This window comes from Saimiri boliviensis, chromosome 6 (assembly GCF_048565385.1).
Source record: "Saimiri boliviensis isolate mSaiBol1 chromosome 6, mSaiBol1.pri, whole genome shotgun sequence".
Taxonomy (NCBI): Eukaryota; Metazoa; Chordata; class Mammalia; order Primates; family Cebidae; genus Saimiri; species Saimiri boliviensis.
Window position 1 is genome coordinate 79,667,515 of NC_133454.1, and position 19,644 is coordinate 79,687,158.

Genomic DNA, 19,644 nt, shown 5'->3' on the forward strand with positions numbered 1-19,644 from the left:
AAGGAGAGGCAGCTGGCTGTTTACACCAAATTAGGAAAGGATCTGGGAGGGGAATCTAACAGAATCTTAAAGACCTTTCAACCAATCCTCTATTTTTATGTTTTAGCCTCACCTTGTCATACTGCTCGAAGAGATACATGATAATACTAATTTCTGAGCCTTTTGGGGTCTTGTAAACTGGGCTGCTTCAAGGCTTTTCCTGCCGCTACTTGGGAAAAGGTTTTCTTGGATCTGCTAAGTAAAGATGACTCCTCTGTCAGCTTTCTAGTTTCTAAGATACTGCTATTGTCTCCTCTCCTGTTTTGCCTGTGGATTTATGTATTTTTTTAAGTGGTTTACTTTTGCTTTACTGGGGGTTTTGGTGGTGGCAGAGGTTAATGTGCATACGCAATCTGTTTACTTTAACCAGAGGTTACTCCGTCTACTATTCTCTTTTCCAACCACATTTCTATACTATACTCACTAATATGGAAATATCCTTCAGTTTTTAAAAACACAGGCTGTTTCCTGCATATCAAAACCATAATGTGATATTACCTTATTCCTGCAAGAATGGCCATAATCAAAAAATAAAAAAATAATAGATGTTGGTGTGGATGCAGTGAATAGGGAACACGTCCACACTGCTGGTGGGAACGTATACTAGACAACCACTACGGAAAACAGTGTGGAGATTCCTTAAAGAACTAAGAGTAGAACTACCATTTGATCCAGCAATGTCACTACTGTGTATTACCCAGAGGAAAAGAAGTCATACAAAAAAGATTCTTGCACACTCATGTTTATAGCAGCATAATTTGCAATTGTAAAAATGTGGAGCCAACCCAAATGCCCACCAATCAATGAGTGGATAAAGAAACTGTGGCACATATATATGATGGAATACTACTCAGCCATAAAAAGGAATGAATTAACAGCATTCACAGCAACCTGGATGAGATTGGAGACTATTATTCTAAGTGAAGTAACTCAGGAATGAAAAACCAAACATTGTCTGTTCTCACTCATAACTAGGAGCTAAGCTATGAAGTTGCAAAGGCATAAGAATGACAAAATGGCCTTTGGGGACTCAGAGGGAAAGGGTGGGAAAAGGGAGAGGGATAAAAGACTACAAATTGGGTACAGTGTATACTGCTTGGGTGATGAATGTGCCAAAATCTCACAAATCACCACTAAATAAATTACTGATGTAACAAACACCACCTGTTCCCCAATAACTTACGGAAATAAAAACAAAACAAAACAAAACAAACAAAAAAAACACAGGCCCTTTCCTAATTCTTTTTTTTTCCCCTAGCAACTTCTCCTAGAAAATCCTCCAGATCTGTCTGATAAATGCCTTCTATAACCACCTCTTTCCCACTCCAAATCCAGTAACCCTGTAAGAGTTTTCATAGTACTTTTCCACACATCTCTTATCAGTGCTTTTCTTACTCAGCCTGTGAGTCTTTCCTTGTAAACTGTGCACTCTTTGAGAACCAGGATTATATCTTAATGATCTTAGTATGTCCAGTACCTAGTACACAGACTAATATATGGTAGAAATCAGTAAATGTTCGGAAGAAGAAGAAAAAAGGAGTAAATAACACCCAGATTAAGCAGGATGTATTCTACTGATTTATACATTCTTAATAATACCCTCAAATCTTCTACCTCATACACACAGACTAGTTATCAACACTGCTTGAGTAAGCAAAGCTCTCGTGGGGTTACTTAAAAACTTTGAAATTGTGAAGTCAATCTGATATGGAAAGTTTGGGCTTCCAGAAGCCTTTTTTCTCATACTTTTAAACCTCTATATTGTTTCCTATACTACTCAGAGCCCTCGTCCTAAGAAGCCCAATGTAAGAAATTATACAGCAACCAATTAAATTTTATAAAAATTTTGTAAGCAATTGGAATTTCCAGCCTTGACAATATCTGATACTTGACTTTGAAGCCTCTCCCCTTTAATAAGGTAGGATCCTAGGTTACTTTTAGAGATATTAGCCAGTGGCCACTATCAGCTGAAGTCACACTAAACCCAGTGTTTAGTGTAGCTTACCTTTTTAAAGAAAAGTCTGTAGTAATACTTTCTCCATGGAGAAACTAATACATCGACTTTCATTCTGGCAAATTCCCAGACTAGCACTTTGAATAGTACTGTGTTAAATCATTTCGATATTTCAGTCATTTCATTCATTATGTCCTTATACCTTAACTTCTGTTCCATATTTTCAATTATTTAATCTCTCTCTGCTCCACTAATTTTTGTGTTTGATGTAGTCAGAGGACTATGTTCATACAGATATCCAGTTATCTGAGCACTATTTTCAGAAAAAACTTTCCTTTCCCTATTGCATTGCTTTGGTGCCTCTCTCGAAAATACCAGAAATGTGGATCCATTTCTAATGCTCTTTTTCATTGCTCTCTTTGTTGATGCTATGTCAGTACCACAGTTTTATTGTAGATTGATATAAAGTCTTGAAATCAAGTAGTGTAAGTCCTCCCATTTTGTTCCTTTCAAAGAGTGCTCTGCTCATTCAAAGTTCTCTGCATTTCCATATAAATTTCAGAATCAACTTGTCAATTTCTAGAAAAAATATCTGCTGCAATTTTAATTTGGATTCCATTCCATCTATAGATCAATCTACAGAGAATTCTTAACAATATTGAATCGTCCACATCTTTTAAGTTTTTTTTTTAAGACAAAGTCTTGCTCTATCTCCCAGGATGGAGCGCAGTGGCGCAATATTGGCTCACTGAAACGTGTCCTAGGTTCAAATGATTCTCATGCCTCAGCCTCCTGAGTAGCTGGGATTACAGGTTGAGTTTTTTACTTTTAATGATTATGTAATTTAAACTTATCTGGCCATTTTTGTTAGTCTCTTGTTATCTGCTTATTTTGTATTCGATCTTTAACTTTTAAAACATTTAAATTATTACATATTTAAATTGGATAATTTCAATATATATAATCTTTTGGGGCTTGGTCTAAATCTGGGGGTTATTGGTTGTTTCTGTTGACAGGAATTCATATTGACTCATTTCTTTGAAATTTAGAGTCCATTTCAAATTGTGAGGTCATGTTTTATTGAATTTTCTCTGTAGGAATCCTGACTGGGAATACATTATTCCAACAAAGGATTTACAATAGTTTGTTACGGAGGCAAAGGTAGAGGGCATGCTACCTGAATAAGGATTACTGTATTTTTATTCCAGTGTTCCAATTTTCCAGCCTGACGCAAAACTTTCAGGTTCAACCGGATGGCCAACACTTAGGCCAAGGATGTACTTACAAATCTGACTGTCACAACTGCTAATTGCTCAGGGTTTGGCTTTCTCTATTTGTCCTTTTCTTCAGAGTAGAAGGAGGTATACATTAGAGATTTTCTTGTAGTCTTCGGAGAAGCAATGTATCAAAATCATGGTTTATATTTGTAATTTTCTGAGATCTATTTCTATGTTAGTGAGAGAGTTCCTCATAGCATGCAATTTAACATGATGCTGGAAATAGAAGACTTCACTGGGTTTTCAAATTATAATTTATTCTTAAAAGATCTTAGCTAGGATCTAGACACATAAAAAGCTTTAACTGTATATTTGATAAAATAGAAAGTTAAGGCCAGGATATTTTTGGAGGGATTTTTTAGTAATCTCGGTTTCAAAAAATACTAAAATATGATCAGTTATTTGAAATGAAATGATACACAGGAATAGTCTATAACCTCTATGAAACAGTGCTGTAAAAAATTACATTGGCATTGAAATAACCTCATAAACAGTCTTCTGGCAGTAATCATGTTCAACTTAATTCCCTTGTGGACAGGAAAGACAGAAGAGTAACTTCTAGGTCATGAAAAGCAAAAATTACCAAAGTTTTTGAATCACTACCTAAAAATTAGTTCATTTAGTTAATATTTCTTTCTTAAAACATCAACACAGATGTTTGGCCGCTCTGCCTTGAAACTCTATGCTTTTGTTAAAAAATGTTCAGAATGTCATGTTAAATCCCTGTTGATAAGTATGTTGTTGCATGAAGAATATAAATACTAACAAATCCCAAGTGGGTAACACATTAAAGCAATAACACATTAAACTAAGAACATCACACGTAAGCCCATTCATAACTGAGAAGGGCCTCTATATAACGTTCAGCAACAGCATGTGCTTGATGAAGCACAGGATTTATTTTTATGTATACATAAAATAGTGCATTATAAAAGATTAAGTGCTCCTCAATCCAATTTTTTCTTCAAACAACTCCTGACTGAATCAATTGTATTAGAAAGCTGCAAAAAACTTCATGTCTTTTTGTTTCTAGAATATAATTATTCAAATTAAAAATATTTGTAGCCTAAGGGTATCTGCTATTCTACAAGTGCCATAATTGCACATGCTAAAATTAAGTTCAGAGAAAGCCTTAAAAGTTAATTCTTCAGTTAATAAACAGTACAGAAAGTACTAATAGCAAAAAGTTCCAAAATGGTTTTTGTAATTTTAATACCAATTATTGGGGAATCAGAAAATTACTTGACTTTAGGACTTCTAGAGACCTTAATCTGTTAATTCTGTTCCTTTATTCTCTATAATAATGGTAACTAACTAACTAATAAAGTAGCAAAAGATGTGGCCTCTTAAGGGCAAGTTCTTTTCACAGGATAATAAAATTTCCTTTCTAAAAAACTGAGGACTTTTTCAAATTATAAAAGTAATATATGCTTGTTATGTATCTTACATAATGCAGTTATGTGTGTATATTTCAAGCAGAGAAGGTTTTAAAATGGAAATCAAAACTCTTCTAATTTATATCCCACAGATAAACACTGGTATATCTCTCATCAGGATAATCTTAACAGGGTTGTGTAAGTACTCTTCCAGATTTTTACTATCATAAACATACATACATAGATACATACATACATACAATTTTAGGTTAAAATAGATTCATATCTACTTTATGTAACTTCCTTTTCACCTATCTAGCAATATATAATAGAAGTTTTCCCATATCAGTACATACACAGATCTACTTGTTTGTATTTAGTAGCTGAACAGTATTCTAAAGAAGAGTTGTACCATATTTAATCAATATCCAAAAGGTAATAAGCATTTAGGTTGTTTTTGATTTTTGCTATTATAAAGTCTTACATCTACTGTCTCATACACTAAAGAATGTATAGCCAGTAAAAGTGAATAATCTAAGTTGTCAATTAATTTAAACAAACTAAAAGTGTTTGAAGTGAGTTTGAGAAGATAAATATTCCTTGCAAAAAGTCCAACTGCAGTACCCTTAAGACATAAAATATGCCTAAGCTATAGGCATATACAAGCTAAAGTTATGAAGAATGATAAAATGAACACCCATGTACCTAAGTAGAATATTGCCATTACATTGGAAGATCCCCATGTTCACTGCCCTTCCTCTCTGTCCCCAAGAGGTAATTTTCTTAAATATTTTGTTTCTTTTTTTTTTTTTTTTTTTTTTTTTGAGATGGAGTTTCGCTCTTGTTACCCAGGCTGGAGTGCAATGGCGCAATCTCGGCTCACCGCAACCTCCGCCTCCTGAGTTCAGGCAATTCTCCTGCCTCAGCCTCCTGAGTAGCTGGGATTATAGGCACGCACCACCATGCCCAGCTAATTTTTTGTATTTTTAGTAGAGACGGGGTTTCACCGTGTTGACCAGGATGGTCTCGATCTCTTGACCTCATGATCCACCCGCCTCGGCCTCCCAAAGTGCTGGGATTACAGGCTTGAGCCACCGCGCCCGGCCTATTTTGTTTCTTAATGACTTAGTTTTAAAACATATTTTTACAAATGTTTGTATCACTAGATTAAATGTCATTAAATAATACATAACATGTGTTTGAATTTTGTATAAGTAGAACCATATTATAGTTGAACTGTTCTTTTTTCATTTTTCTGTAACTCAGGACAGTGCTGATGAATTTTCTTTTTATTTTTGTACATAATTATCTCCTTTAAGATTCATCTACATCATCCATTGTGACTGCAGATTTATTTCTTTTCTTTTCCTTTTTTTTTTTTTTGAGACAGAGTCTTGTTCTGTCGCCCAGGTTGGAGTGCATTGGCGCAATCTCAGCTCACTGTAGTCTCTGCCTCCTGTGTTCAAGGGATTCTCTTGCTTCAGCCTCCTGAGTAGCTGGGACTACAGGTGCCACCCACCAGCTAATTTTTGTATTTTTTACTAGAGATGGGGTTTTACCATGTTGGCTAGGATGATCTCCTGGCCACATCATCTGCCTGCCTCAGCCTCCCAAAGTGCTGGGATTACAGGTGTGAGCCACTGCACCTGGCCCAGTTTATTTATTTTCTCTGATAAAAATATTCTAGTGTAAGAAGATACTATAAATTATCACTTCTAATGCTGGTTGGCATATGAGTCATTTCAAGTTTTCTGCTATTTTGAACAATGTTGCCATTAACTTTTTGTACATATCTCTTGATGTATGTGAGCAAGAGCTCCTCTACGAATGAAAATAGAATATGCTTCACATGCAGCTTTATAAGATAATGACAAATAATCTTATTTCTTCTATCTCATTAAATTTTCTAAAGTAGCTATACCAACTTACACGTTCACTGGCAGAGTTTATATGTTCTATTTGTTACATAAATTTGTTTTGATACTATCAGGTTTTAAAATTCTTGCCAAATAGTGAGTGTAAAAGGCTCCCCTTGTGGTTTCAATATGCATTTCTTCAATTATTGACACAGATCATCTTGTTACACACTCATTATCCAAGTGAGTTTCCTGATACCTTTTTTTTTTTTTTTTTTTTGAGATCTTATGTTAAGGCTGATTTATAAGTGCTGCTCTGGACAGTTACACAGTTTATTTACATTGAGGAGTTGTCTGACTTGAACATAATGTACATGGCAATTAGAAGTCATCATGGCAAGAGAAAAACCACAGCTGACCCCTGCTGCCAGTACAAAAACCAGAGAATGGTTGGGGAAATGTAGAGATAAAGGTGGGGTTTGTTTCTTATTACAAAAGAAAAAAAATAACTTCTCAGTAGTAACAAAGGAATGGAATATTTCACACTGGGAGAAAAGACATCTGGATACAAAAGTACAAGTGTTTTGACTCTAGTCCTGTCTCCGTATCCTTCAAGAGCAGAGGTAGGAGACAGTTAAAGCAAACAAGTAATTCTGTAAAAATTACTTAGAAATCCTACAGATTTGATTAAAATCTAAACTTCTATTTTGTTTTTTTAAAATTTAACATAACAAAAGCCCTGTTTTAGAGACACGTTATTCCCACCAGAAAATAACCCCAATATCCCCTCTGTCAAGTAACATGCTCAAGTTGACTAGCCAATTCTTAACCTCTCAGCTAACTGAGTAGCTGGGATTATAGGCACACACCACCATGCCTGGCTTATACTTCTTATAATCTGAGCACTAACCTCTCACTCTGAGGTTTATGTTTTCACTGTCTTTATGGTATCTTTTAATGAACAGAAGTTCTTAGTTTTGTCAAATTTATCAATATTTCCTTTTAAGATTGGCACTAGTGACTTGTTTAACAAATCTTTCCTTACCCCAATGTCATAAGGATATTTCCTGTATTACATTTGAAAAATTTTAGGCTTTATAGATGGGCTTTTTTTTTTTTTTTTTGAGACGGAGTTTCGCTCTTGTTACCCAGGCTGGAGTGCAATGGCGCGATCTCGGCTCACCGCAACCTCCGCCTCCTGGGTTCAGGCAATTCTCCTGCCTCAGCCTCCTGAGTAGCTGGGATTATAGGCACGCACCACCATGCCCAGCTAATTTTTTGTATTTTTAGTAGAGACGGGGTTTCACCATGTTGACCATGGTTGGTCTCGATCTCTCGACCTCGTGATCCACCCGCCTCGGCCTCCCAAAGTGCTGGGATTACAGGCTTGAGCCACCGCGCCCGGCATAGATGGGCTTTTTTTGGCTCTTCATATTTAAGTCTTTTTTTTTTTTTTTTTGAGACAGAGTTTCGCTCTTGTTACCCAGGCTGGAGTGCAATGGCACGATCTCGGCTCACTGCAACCTCCGCCTCCTGAGTTCAGGCAATTCTCCTGCCTCAGCCTCCTGAGTAGCTGGGATTACAGGCACGTGCCACCATGCCCAGCTAATTTTTTGTATTTTTAGTAGAGACGGGGTTTCACTATGTTGACCGGGATGGTCTCGATCTCTTGACCTCGTGATCCACCCGCCTCGGCCTCCCAAAGTGCTGGGATTACAGGCTTGAGCCACCGCGCCCGGCCCATATTTAAGTCTTTAATACATGTGGAATTGATTCTGTGTACCGTGGAAGGTACGTGTGGACTTCTTGTTTCAATGGTATATTATGTGTACATGTCCTAGCACTATTAATTTAACTGCACATCTTTTCACCACTGGTGCCAATTTTGTCATAAATCATGTTTCCATATATGTGTGCATCTGTTTCTGGGCTTTCTATTTTATTCTATTGGTCAATTTGTTTATGAATAGGCCAATTCTACACTGTCTTAAATAATATAATCTTTTTTTTTTGAGACAGAGTTTCGCTCTTTTGCCCAGGCTGGTGTGCAATGACGCGATCTCAGCTCACTGCAACCTCTGCTTTCTGATTTCAAGTGATTCCCCTGTCTCAGCCTCCCAAAAGTAGCTGAAATGACAGGCACCTGCCACCACACACGGCTAATTTTGTATTTTTATTTTTTTTTTTATTTTTATTTTTTTTTTTTTGAGACGGAGTTTCGCTTTTGTTACCCAGGCTGGAGTGCAATGGCGCGATCTCGGCTTACCGCAACCTCCGCCTCCCGGGTTCAAGCAGTTCTCCTGCCTCAGCCTCCTGAGTAGCTGGGATTACAGGCACGCGCCACCATGCCCAGCTAATTTTTTGTATTTTTAGTAGAGACGGGGTTTCACCATGTTGACCAGGATGGTCTCGATCTCTTGACCTCGTGATCCACCCGCCTCGGCCTCCCAAAGTGCTGTGATTACAGGCTTGAGCCACCGCGCCCGGCCAATTTTGTATTTTTAGTAGAGACCAGGTTTCACCATGTTGGCCAGGCTCAAACTCCTGACTTCATGATCCGCCCCACTCGGCCTCCCAAAGTGCTGGGATTACAGGCATGAGCCACCGTGCCAGGCCAAATAATATAATATTAAACTAAATTTTGATATCTGACAAGGTAAATTGTTGTGCTTTGTTATTTTTCTTTAGGAGTATATTGGTAATTTTAAGGCTTTTGTTATTCTGTTTAAGGTTCTTATAGGAACTGCACTGCCTCTGTAAATTGTTCCAGGGAGAATTGATATCTTTAACATACTGAATCTTCCAATCCATGTACATGGTGTATTTTCTCATTTATTTAGGTGTTGTTTCATTCATAAATTTGATTAATTATATCCTATAATTCTTGCTTTCCAATATACCACTATTTAACATGCATTTATTACTCTGGAGTCCCACAGAGGATCTTTGAAATCTTAATATTTAATTACATTTCCACCTATGCAAGATACTTGAGAAAGGAACTTTGTACTACCTTGGAATAGAATGCCAATGTCACAGACTATCTAACAAGGGACACAGAATGAGGAAACAAGATGATTAACTTCTCCTAAATTGTCTTCACTGTTTTGTGGGAAGTTTATTTCTGAAAGATCATACATGTATTTTGAAGCCAAGTGGAAATTTTGTTGTGGTGCTTTACAAACACTAAGTACTTAAATACTTTTTTTTTTTTTTTTTTTTTTTGAGACGGAGTTTCGCTCTTGTTACCCAGGCTGGAGTGCAATGGCGCGATCTCGGCTCACCGCAACCTCCGCCTCCTGGGTTCAGGCAATTCTCCTGCCTCAGCCTCCTGAGTAGCTGGGATTACAGGCACACGCCACCATGCCCAGCTAATTTTTTTGTATTTTTAGTAGAGACGGGGTTTCACCATGTTGACCAGGATGGTCTCGATTTCTTGACCTCGTGATCCACCCGCCTCGGCCTCCCAAAGTGCTGGGATTACAGGCTTGAGCCACCGCGCCCGGCCGGAAGTACTTAAATACTTAATTGAGTAATTCATTCATCATTTGGATTACCCACCATTCATTGTCCTCTGCCTGAAGAGTACAACTGAAAATTGACTGAAAAAGGCTGATATAATATAAACATTAAGTAATATATAACTGAATGCTTTAAAGATTACTTTTCATTTTGAAAGAACTTGCTTATATTAGAGAACTAGTAAAATAATCTAGCATTTTTGAAGAGAAAAGAACAAAAAACACTCAATATTTATGCCAGGTAATAAATATTTCTGACAGAAATGATACAGATACTGACTCTTCATCGTATTAGTTGTGGTAGGCTCAAGAACTGATACATCGGTAATTACTAAATACTCTGGAAAAATAAAAGTATTCTCAAGTAAGAGGAATCATCTGAAAAAACTACAAATTACCTGTAGAGTACAATTCATCATCCTTATTATGTAGTCAAACTGTTGATGGTCTAATATTGCCCGGTTTTGCTGGACATGCAAACCCAATTCATCAGTAAGACACTGTCTTGCTGCCTTTCCTTTAAGGGCTCTGAGTGCAGCAGGAAGGGTCTGCGGGCAAGAGAGGTACAAATGACCAAATGGTACTACTGGGGAAACAGTATCTTTCAAACAATCATCCTGAAAATTCAAACGCATCCTGTAATTTATTTCACACAGTTAGTAAAATTAAACTCCTAGGGAAGAGGTGATTACTAAGACCAATGATAAAATAGATTTGTAGTTATTTTATTTATAAACCAGCAAGAAATATAAGATAATTATGTGATAAATTGAAAAACATTTAATTTCACTTTTTTTCTTCCCCTTAACAAAACTGGTTACCACATTGTTGCTTCAGATCATGAGTAAAGGCATAGATACGTAAGACACCTTCTTTCTATAACTGTAAGTATTTTCATGGCAAGAACAGAAAGAAAAATTAAAACAATACAAAATATAGGTGATTTTATACTTTTAAACTGGTTGGCTGCTTAATCACTATTCAGCTTTAATTTCTGACTGGAAAGTTCTATAATATCTTCTTATTTAAATATCATAAAAAGGAAAGAAAAAGGACTCGGAGTTGCAAAAACAGGTATCTCTAGGTGTATGCATTAAAACTCCTTTCACTTTACTGTAACAATATCCATAAAGATGTCTCCTTCAGTCCACCATGTAGGACCTAATTTACTTCACACACAATAATAATAAGCTTAAAAACCTAAAAAATCAGAACAAAGTAGAAAATAAGAAGGAAGTCGGAGGGCATAGTATCACTACAGGCAGGTGTAAGAAATAGGATGTGAAAGTTGAAAGCAAGAGAAGTGAAGGACTCCAACTTAAGAAAAAAACAGAAATCAAAAAGCACAAAATATAAAGAGTACTGGGTCAGTTAGTGTAAAGGCGAACATTTTTACATATTTTACCAGTCCCAGAAGACAGATATTCAGAACTATGACAATGAGTCAGTAAGAAAGGGTTATACTATATCCAGCATGTTTTCATTGAAGAAGGCAAGAAAACATGCTCTAAGGAGGCACATTTAAGTTGAATACCATAATTCCTATAATCCATTACATATTCTAAAGAGTCTTTGCAATAAATAAAATTATATTTAAAATGTTAAGTTTTGATCAAGGGTGCTGGCTCATACCTATAATCTCAGCATTTTGGGAGGCTGAGGCAGCTGGATCACTTGAGGCCAAGAGTTTGAGACCAGTCTGGCCAACATGGTGAAACCCAGCTCTACTGAAAATACAAAAATGAGGTGAGCATGGTGGAGTTGACCTGTAGTCCCAGCTACTCGGGAGGCTGAGGCAGGAGAATCACTTGAACCTGGGAGGTGGAGTGAGCCAAAATCACACCACTACACTCCAGCCTGGGAGACACAGCGAGACTCTGCCTCCAAAAATAAAAAATAAAACAAAATGTTAAGTTTCTAAGTAATATGCCAAAATAGGGTTTTATGAACAATGTTTCAAAGCCAGAGAGAAAAAATTACTACAAATATTTTTCTGGTGGTCAAGCTTGGCCTAACAGCTTTAAATCTTACACACTATTCATTTAAAATGATCCAAACAATGAGAGGATACTTTATTAGGAAAAGGGATAGAATTAAAGAAAAGATCAGCTGGTAACCTTGGCATGAAAATCTGAAAGGGAAATGGTAAATGCTTACTTGGGAAAGATAGTATTTTATTACCTTTTCAGTCTCCAAAATTTTATTTTCAAATATGAATGAGATGCAGTTTCTGACAACTTCTAGTCTCTGTGCACTGTTGAAAACTGTCGTCACCTTGTCCATTATTGAAACTAGTAAAAGAATATAAAGAAAGCACAAATAAATTAAGCTCCTTTGGTAATTAAAAAAGCAAAGAGACTATCACCTTGTCCATTATCAAAACTAGTAAAAGAATATAAAGAAAGCACAAATAAATTAAACTCCTTTGGTAATTACGAAAGCAAAAAGACTATTACTTTAAGATTGTAGGGTGGGCGTGAAGGCTCACGCTGGTAATCCCAGCACTTTGGGAAGCTGAGGTGGGATGATCCCTTGAGCCCGGTGGTTTGAGACAAGCCTTGGCAACATAGCAAGACCCTTCTCTACAAAAAATACAAAATTAGCCAGTGTGGTGACTTGTACTGTAATCCCAGGGACTTGGGAGGCTGAGGTGGGAGGATCACTTGAGCCCAGGAGTCCAAGGTTGCAGTGAGGTAGTATAGTACTACCAAACTACAGCTCAGTGACAGAGTGAGACTGCATTTCTTTTTAGAAAACAAAAAAATAGCCAGGCGTGGTGGCGCATGCCTGTAGTCCCAGCTATTCGAGAGGCTGAGGCCGGAGGATCTCTTGAGTCCAGGAGTTCTGGGCTGTAATGTGCTATGCCAATTGGGTATTCACACTAAGTTCGGCATCAATATGGTGACCTCCTGGGAGTGGGGGAACCACCAGGTTGCCTAAGGAGGAGTGAACCAGCCCAGGTCAGAAATGGAGCAGGTCAAAACTCCAGTGCTGATCAGCAGTGGGATCGCGCCTGTGAATAGCCACTGCACTCCAGCCTGGGCAACATAGCGAGACCCTGTCTCTTAAAAAACAAACAAACAAACAAAAAACAAAAAGAAAACAAACAAATAAAAACTGTTTATATGACCTACACTTTATTTTTTCCCTTATTACAAAGCATTGAAGTTATTCCATATCATTATTTTGGTTACATGTTGAAGTGTCAGGCTAGTTAATTAATAATTTCACAGGATAGATTCTAATGAGACACTTAACTCTTCTGCAAATTAATTCACACTGCAAAACAAAATTATATTAAAAAGTAAACATCTATTTTAAACTTTGTCTATAACTAGTAATATTGTTAATATTTCTAAGATATTACCAAAGAAAAACTACATTCCACAAATTATTAGATATTACAAATTTGAATAGAGGGAACTTGAAAGAAAGTAGTAGTGTAAAAAAAGATAAATGATCATGATCAATTATCTGCTATACTGTCTTAGGAAAGTCACTTTTTAGTCATGCAAACTTATCACCTTTCACCTTTTACCATAGGGTTAGAAAATTCTAGCGTATTACTGAGACTACTAAGCTAGTTACCTAAATAAATTTAACTTATTAATATTAGAAGGATATAAATGAAAGTAGTATTTACACAAAATTTATATGTTCACAAAGAACTATACTATGCCATTTGTTTAAATGGTACTAACAATAATTCTTTTTTTTTATAAATTTAAGGGGTACAAGTACAGTCTTGTCACATGGACAAAATGCACAGTGTAAAGTTTGGGCTTTTAGTGTATCTATCACCCAGAATAGTGTATATTGTAGCCATTAAGTAATTTCTCATCCTTCACCCCTTTCCCACCCTCCTAGCCTTCTAAGTTTCCAGTATCTTATTATTCCACAGTTGATGTCCATGTGTACACATTATTTAGCTCCCATTTATAAGTGAGAACAGTATCAGTAATTCTCAAGCTAAAAAGACTACTTGTATTTTATCGCTACTCTTTGGAATCTAAAGGCACAATCCCTTCACCTTCTTCCATACCTAAGAAGAAAGACTATCATATTTTACTCACAGTATTCCTTTCACCTCATCAATACAAAACTTGTATTCTTCAAATAATGTTCTAAACTTTTTTTTTTTTTGAGACAGAGTTTCGTTCTTGTTGACCAGGCTGGAGTGCAATGGCACGACCTCAGCTCACTGCAACTTCTGACTCCCAGGTTCAAGTGATTCTCCTGCCTCAGCTTCCTGAGTAGCTGGGACTACAGGCATATGCCACCATGCCCGGCTAATTTTGTATTTTTAATAGAGATGGGATTTCCACATGTTAGTCAGGCTGGTCTTGAACTCTCGACCTCAGGTGATCACCTCCCGAAGTTCTGGGATTACAGGCGTGAGCCACCACACTCAGCCTTAAACTTTTTTTTTTTTTTTTAATCAAAATGACTATAGGTTCATAATAAGCTGCAATACAAAGAAGATCCTTGTACTCATCACCCAGCTTCCTCCTAACCATCTTTCATAACTATGTTTTATCAGAATAAGGAAAACACCTGGCACAATACAACGAACTAGACTATAGACATTACTTGAATTTTACCAGTTTTCTTCAAATCATTTTTAATCATGTAACATTAATTTTCTGGTTAAACTGATTATTTCACACAACTTTTCTCTTTGAAATGCTCATTCATAATTGTGGGCTCTGGTGCTTCCCACATAGGTTGGTGGCATAAACTGAATATCTATATTAGAGCAGAAAACTTACAATCTCCAATTAATATCACATACTTCATTGAAAGAGCAACATCTTTAATTATGTTTATAAACTTTTAATTCTAAAATATCTTTAGCAGTATTTTAAATTTTCTTTAGGCTGAGTTATTAGAAAACATATTTTCTTCTTTTTTTTTTTTTTGAGGTAGAGTATTGCTCCGTCACTGAGGCTGGAGTGCAGTGGTACAATCTTGTCTCACTGCAACCTCTGCCTCCCGGGTTCAAGTGATTCTCCTCGTGGAGAATCACTTAACCTCCCGAGTAGCTGGGACCACAGGTACATGTCACCATGCCTGGCTAATTTTTTGTATTTTTAGTTAGAGATGGAGTGTCACCATGTTGGCCAGGCTGGTTTTGAACTCCTGACCTCAAGTGAACCATCCACGTCGGCTTCTCAAAGTGTGAGGATTACAGGCGTGAGCTGCTGTGCCCAGCCAGAAAACATTTTCTTATAATAAATATGTTTACTATCTGGAAATTTTCCCTTTGGAGAATCCAACCTAATTCATATTTCATAATGCAAAGAGATAAGTCACCAGATGCTATACACTTGTAAATATACATGCATCTAATTAACCAACTTCAAAATATATCAAGAAAAACAGGAAAAACTGAGAAATGGGCAATTCTACTACTATAATGGGAGACTTTAATAAATCTTCTTCAATAGCTGGAAAAAAGAGATAAAAGTCAATAAAGAAAGACAACTCACAAAACGGGGAAAAATTTGCAAATCATATATCTAGAGGACTTATATATAGGATATATAGAGTATGCTTACAACTCAATTCTAAAAAGACAGCCCAATTTCAACATGGGCAAAGAGACACTGAAATGGCCAATAGCACATGAAAAGATGCTCAGTATCAGTGGCTGAAATTAGAACCTTTATACACTGTCAGCAGAAATGTAAAGTGGCACAACTGCTTTAGGAAATGGTTTGGCAGCTCCTCAAAACAATAAACATAGAATTACCATATGACCCAACAATTCCAATCCTAAGTACACACCCAAGAGAACTGAAAACATGTCTATACAAAATCTTGCACATAAATGTTCACAGTAGCATTATTCCTAACAGCCAAAATATAGAACCAACTCAAATATCCATGAAGTGATAAATAACCAATGTGATACATATCCAAACAATGGAGTATTATTCAGACATTTAAAAAGAAATGAAATACTGATACATGCAACAACACAGATATACCTTGGAAATATTATGCTAAATGAAAGAAGTCAGTCACAAAAGACTGCATATTGTATAACTGTATTTATATAAAATGTCTGGAATAGGCAAAAGCTATGAAGACAGAAAGTAGATTACTATATAAAGCTGGGGAGGAGGTGTTTGGGGAGAAAAAGGGGAGTGACTGCTAATAGGTATGAGGTTTCCATTCAGGTTACAAAAATATTCTCAAATTAAATAGTGATAACGGCTGAGTCTCTGAATATACTAAAAATTATGGAATTGCACATTTTACACTGGTGAATCTACAGTATGTAACTTATATCTCAATAAAGATGTTATTTAAAAAAAAGATTCTATAATGGCAGCGGTTGGGTTATGATTACCTTTGTGGGAGGTAGTAAATAAAACAGGGTTTCTGAGTTTTGATAATTCTCTGATTCTAGCTACAGGAGTTTGTTCACTTTGTGAAACTTCATCAAATTGCACACTTTTTCTTTTCGGTCTTAATTTACTTTTAAAACAGACAGACAAATACATACCAACAGGTGGACCTGCTGGCACAACACATTTCTTTTCTACTCGTGTAGCAGGAGGTGCATTCTGGTTCTTAGCAAGATTTTCCTGTATTAATTCCTGAACCCGGGCTTCATTAATCTTTGGGAAAGGAAGAATATGAACTCGCAAGTGGGATCCTTCTGTTGGGCGTGGAACTTTCTGGAATGCCATATGAGGGTTTGGATTTTCCTGTAATATCAGACATAGGTAAAATTATTCAAAAGTTAAAGTAACAATGGCAGGTCACCAGGAAGGGAGTGGGAGCTTACAGGGACACGAGCTGAGTGGTAATACATATATTCATATATATGCCATAAAATATGAAGTACCAAAATCTTACTTCTTACATGATCTGTCGGCAGTATCTGATACAGCTGGCATCTGTCTTCTCTTCAATGAACACTTTCTTTACTTGGTTTCTAGGTCTTCTTGCTATATCTTTGTCTATTTCTCATCTATTTCTCATCTCTCTAATCTCTTAACAATGTGAATACCTCAGGGCTCAGTCCTTGGGTCTTTTTTCTAGTAATACTTATTCCTTGGTGAACACTTCTAGTCTCCCATCCTTAAACCATAAAAACACCAATAAGTCACACATTTTTTTCTTCAAGCAAGCTTTCTCCTAAACTTGATACCCACATGTTTAACTTTCCATACAGTATTTTCACTTGGATTTAAAAAAAATTCCAAACTTATATCCAGAATGGAGCCCTTAATCTTCACCCACCTCTAACCCTGCTTTTTTCAGTCTTCCTCACATCAGTATATGGCACATTTATTTTTTCCAATCACTTAAGCAAAAAGCTTAGAGTTATCTTTTTTTTTTTTGGAGACGGAGTTTCGCTCTTGTTACCCAGGCTGGAGTGCAATAGCGCGATCTTGGCTCACCGCAACCTCCACCTCCTGGGTTCAGGCAATTCTCCTGCCTCAGCCTCCTGAGTAGCTGGAACTATAGGCACGCGCCACCATGCCCAGCTAATTTTTTGTATTTTTAGTAGAGAAGGGGTTTCACCATGTTGACCAGGATGGTCTCGATCTCTTGACCTCGTGATCCACCCGCCTCGGCCTCCCAAAGTGCTGGGATTACAGGCTTGAGCCACCGCGCCCGGCTAGAGTTATCTTTAATGCCATTCTCTAACACTCAATTGTCCATTTCTCTGCAGATCTTGTGGACTTTACCTTTAAAATGTTTACAACCTGGTCAGTTTCACAACACTGGTTCAAGCCCAACACCTCACGTTACAGCTACAGCTGTACAACAGTCTCCCAGTCCCCCTGCTTCTGCCTGTACTCCTTCACAGACCACGTTCTCTAGTTAAGAGTATGTCAATTCATCACATAACCATTCTGTGCATTCTAATAGCTCTTCATCTTACTCACAGTAAAACCCAAAGTTTTAACAACAACTTACAAGGCCCAACAAGATCTGGCCTTTCTATCTGATGTGTCCTACCATGGTTTCTTTCATTTCGTCTGATCTAGACACACACTTCATGTTCCTAACACAAAGCCGTTGCACTTTACTGTTCTCTCTGCCTGGAATGCCTGTGCTCCATGAATCCGTACAGCATCCTTTCTTTCTTTCTTGCATTCTTACCTCAAAAGCCACCTTTCCCGATCACCTTATCTAAAATTACACTCTCTCCCCCGACATGCTCCTTATCCCCATTATATTTTTCTCTATATCACTTATCACTCTCTCACACACTTTACATTTTATTTAACTTGTTTATTGTCTATCCTTCTCTCTATAAAACAAAGATCCATGATGGTAGATGCATACCTACTGCATCTAGAAACTGCCTGGCACACAGCAGTCACTCTAAATCTCTTCCTACTGCATCTTAATGAGGGGGACACAATGTTGAACACACATCAGGATTCCAAGAATTGAATTAAATGTGTCAGTTAATATTTTTATAGACTCTTGGGGTTGGCATGAACTTTTATCTAGTCATCTAGTTAAGCAGGATTAGATCTCAAAGACTGCAGGTAGAATGGAATCGATTCTTTTATAAGTCTCCAGGGGAGGCTGCTTTACAATTATTCTTGACTAATTCCAGCACTTATACTTTACAACCAGAAAATTCCTTATTCCCACTGAATTTATGTTATTGATACTGTAGATTAAATTCAATACTTTCCCATATATCTTCTTCACAGTTAAAAATGGCCAACTGCCATCATGTTTTAGGGTTGCTTCCTACAATTCTTTTTGGTTATATGGCCCAAAAGAAAAGGTTGGGCAAAGGCAAATGATATAGTTAGCATGTCTCAGCAATATAATAGAAATAATACAGCTTTAAGTGTCAAAATGCATGGGTTCCAGTTCTTGCTCTACTCCTTATTATCTGATGCAGGACAAACAACTTTGCCTTAAATTATATACTTAAGCTTATTTTATATAAGGCTCCTTAGAAGGTGAAATCAGGTTGAAATCAGGTTGAAATCAGGTTTAAATCTGTTCTTGTCAAAGCAGCCCTCATACATGCTCTGTATTTCCCATCTAGCAAAGACAGGCAAAAATAAGTAAGTAAATCCTTAGTCCAACTCTTAGCAATCACTCTTCTTAAACCAAATGTTGAAAAACTGTGTTATAATTCTGTCTGGAATCAACACCAATGACACTGGCCTGTAGTGTCTAAAACTGCCCTTTTCAAAAAGTAGTATTTCTGTTCTTCTTTGTTCTTTAGGATTGACTTTTACACATATCTTGTCTTCTCAAAAAGAATAAATATCAATTCTCTAAAACTTATTGGGTAGATATCTTTTTTCAGGCTGGTCAGGTAATTCACGTAGATCTTGAGATCTGAATTTTTTAAAGTATATTCATTACATTGGTTTCTATTTATACTTTCTTTATAATAAAAATTAAAACTTTAAATATATTTCCCATGAAGTAAATATTTATTATAAAATTTAAAACATGGAAATATAAAAGTAGAAATAATTTTAGTAATGCCAGTATTTTTTCTAGTATATAGTTTTTCTCTATCACTATATATCAGCCTTCTGTCTTGTTCCAAAAATGACTTGGGGTGGTTTAGATAGAGCAGGATGCATTGGACAGGTACAGTGTCTTATGCTTATGTAA

The 19,644-nt window shown here is 36.7% G+C and overlaps 1 protein-coding gene across 5 annotated transcripts in view; it reads right to left on the reverse strand.

Moving 5' to 3' along the window:
* The window catches only part of SBF2 (SET binding factor 2), a 478,855-nt gene that overhangs the window by 170,437 nt on the left and 288,774 nt on the right, over nt 1-19,644 (reverse strand). For all 5 annotated transcript variants that reach the window (XM_039470842.2, XM_039470843.2, XM_074401080.1 and 2 more), the window contains exons 14-16: nt 16,535-16,739; nt 12,205-12,314; nt 10,422-10,571 (exon numbers count right to left, since the gene is read on the reverse strand). In XM_039470842.2, coding sequence (XP_039326776.1) covers nt 10,422-10,571; nt 12,205-12,314; nt 16,535-16,739 — 465 coding nt within the window. The remainder of the gene's footprint in view (nt 1-10,421; nt 10,572-12,204; nt 12,315-16,534; nt 16,740-19,644) is intronic.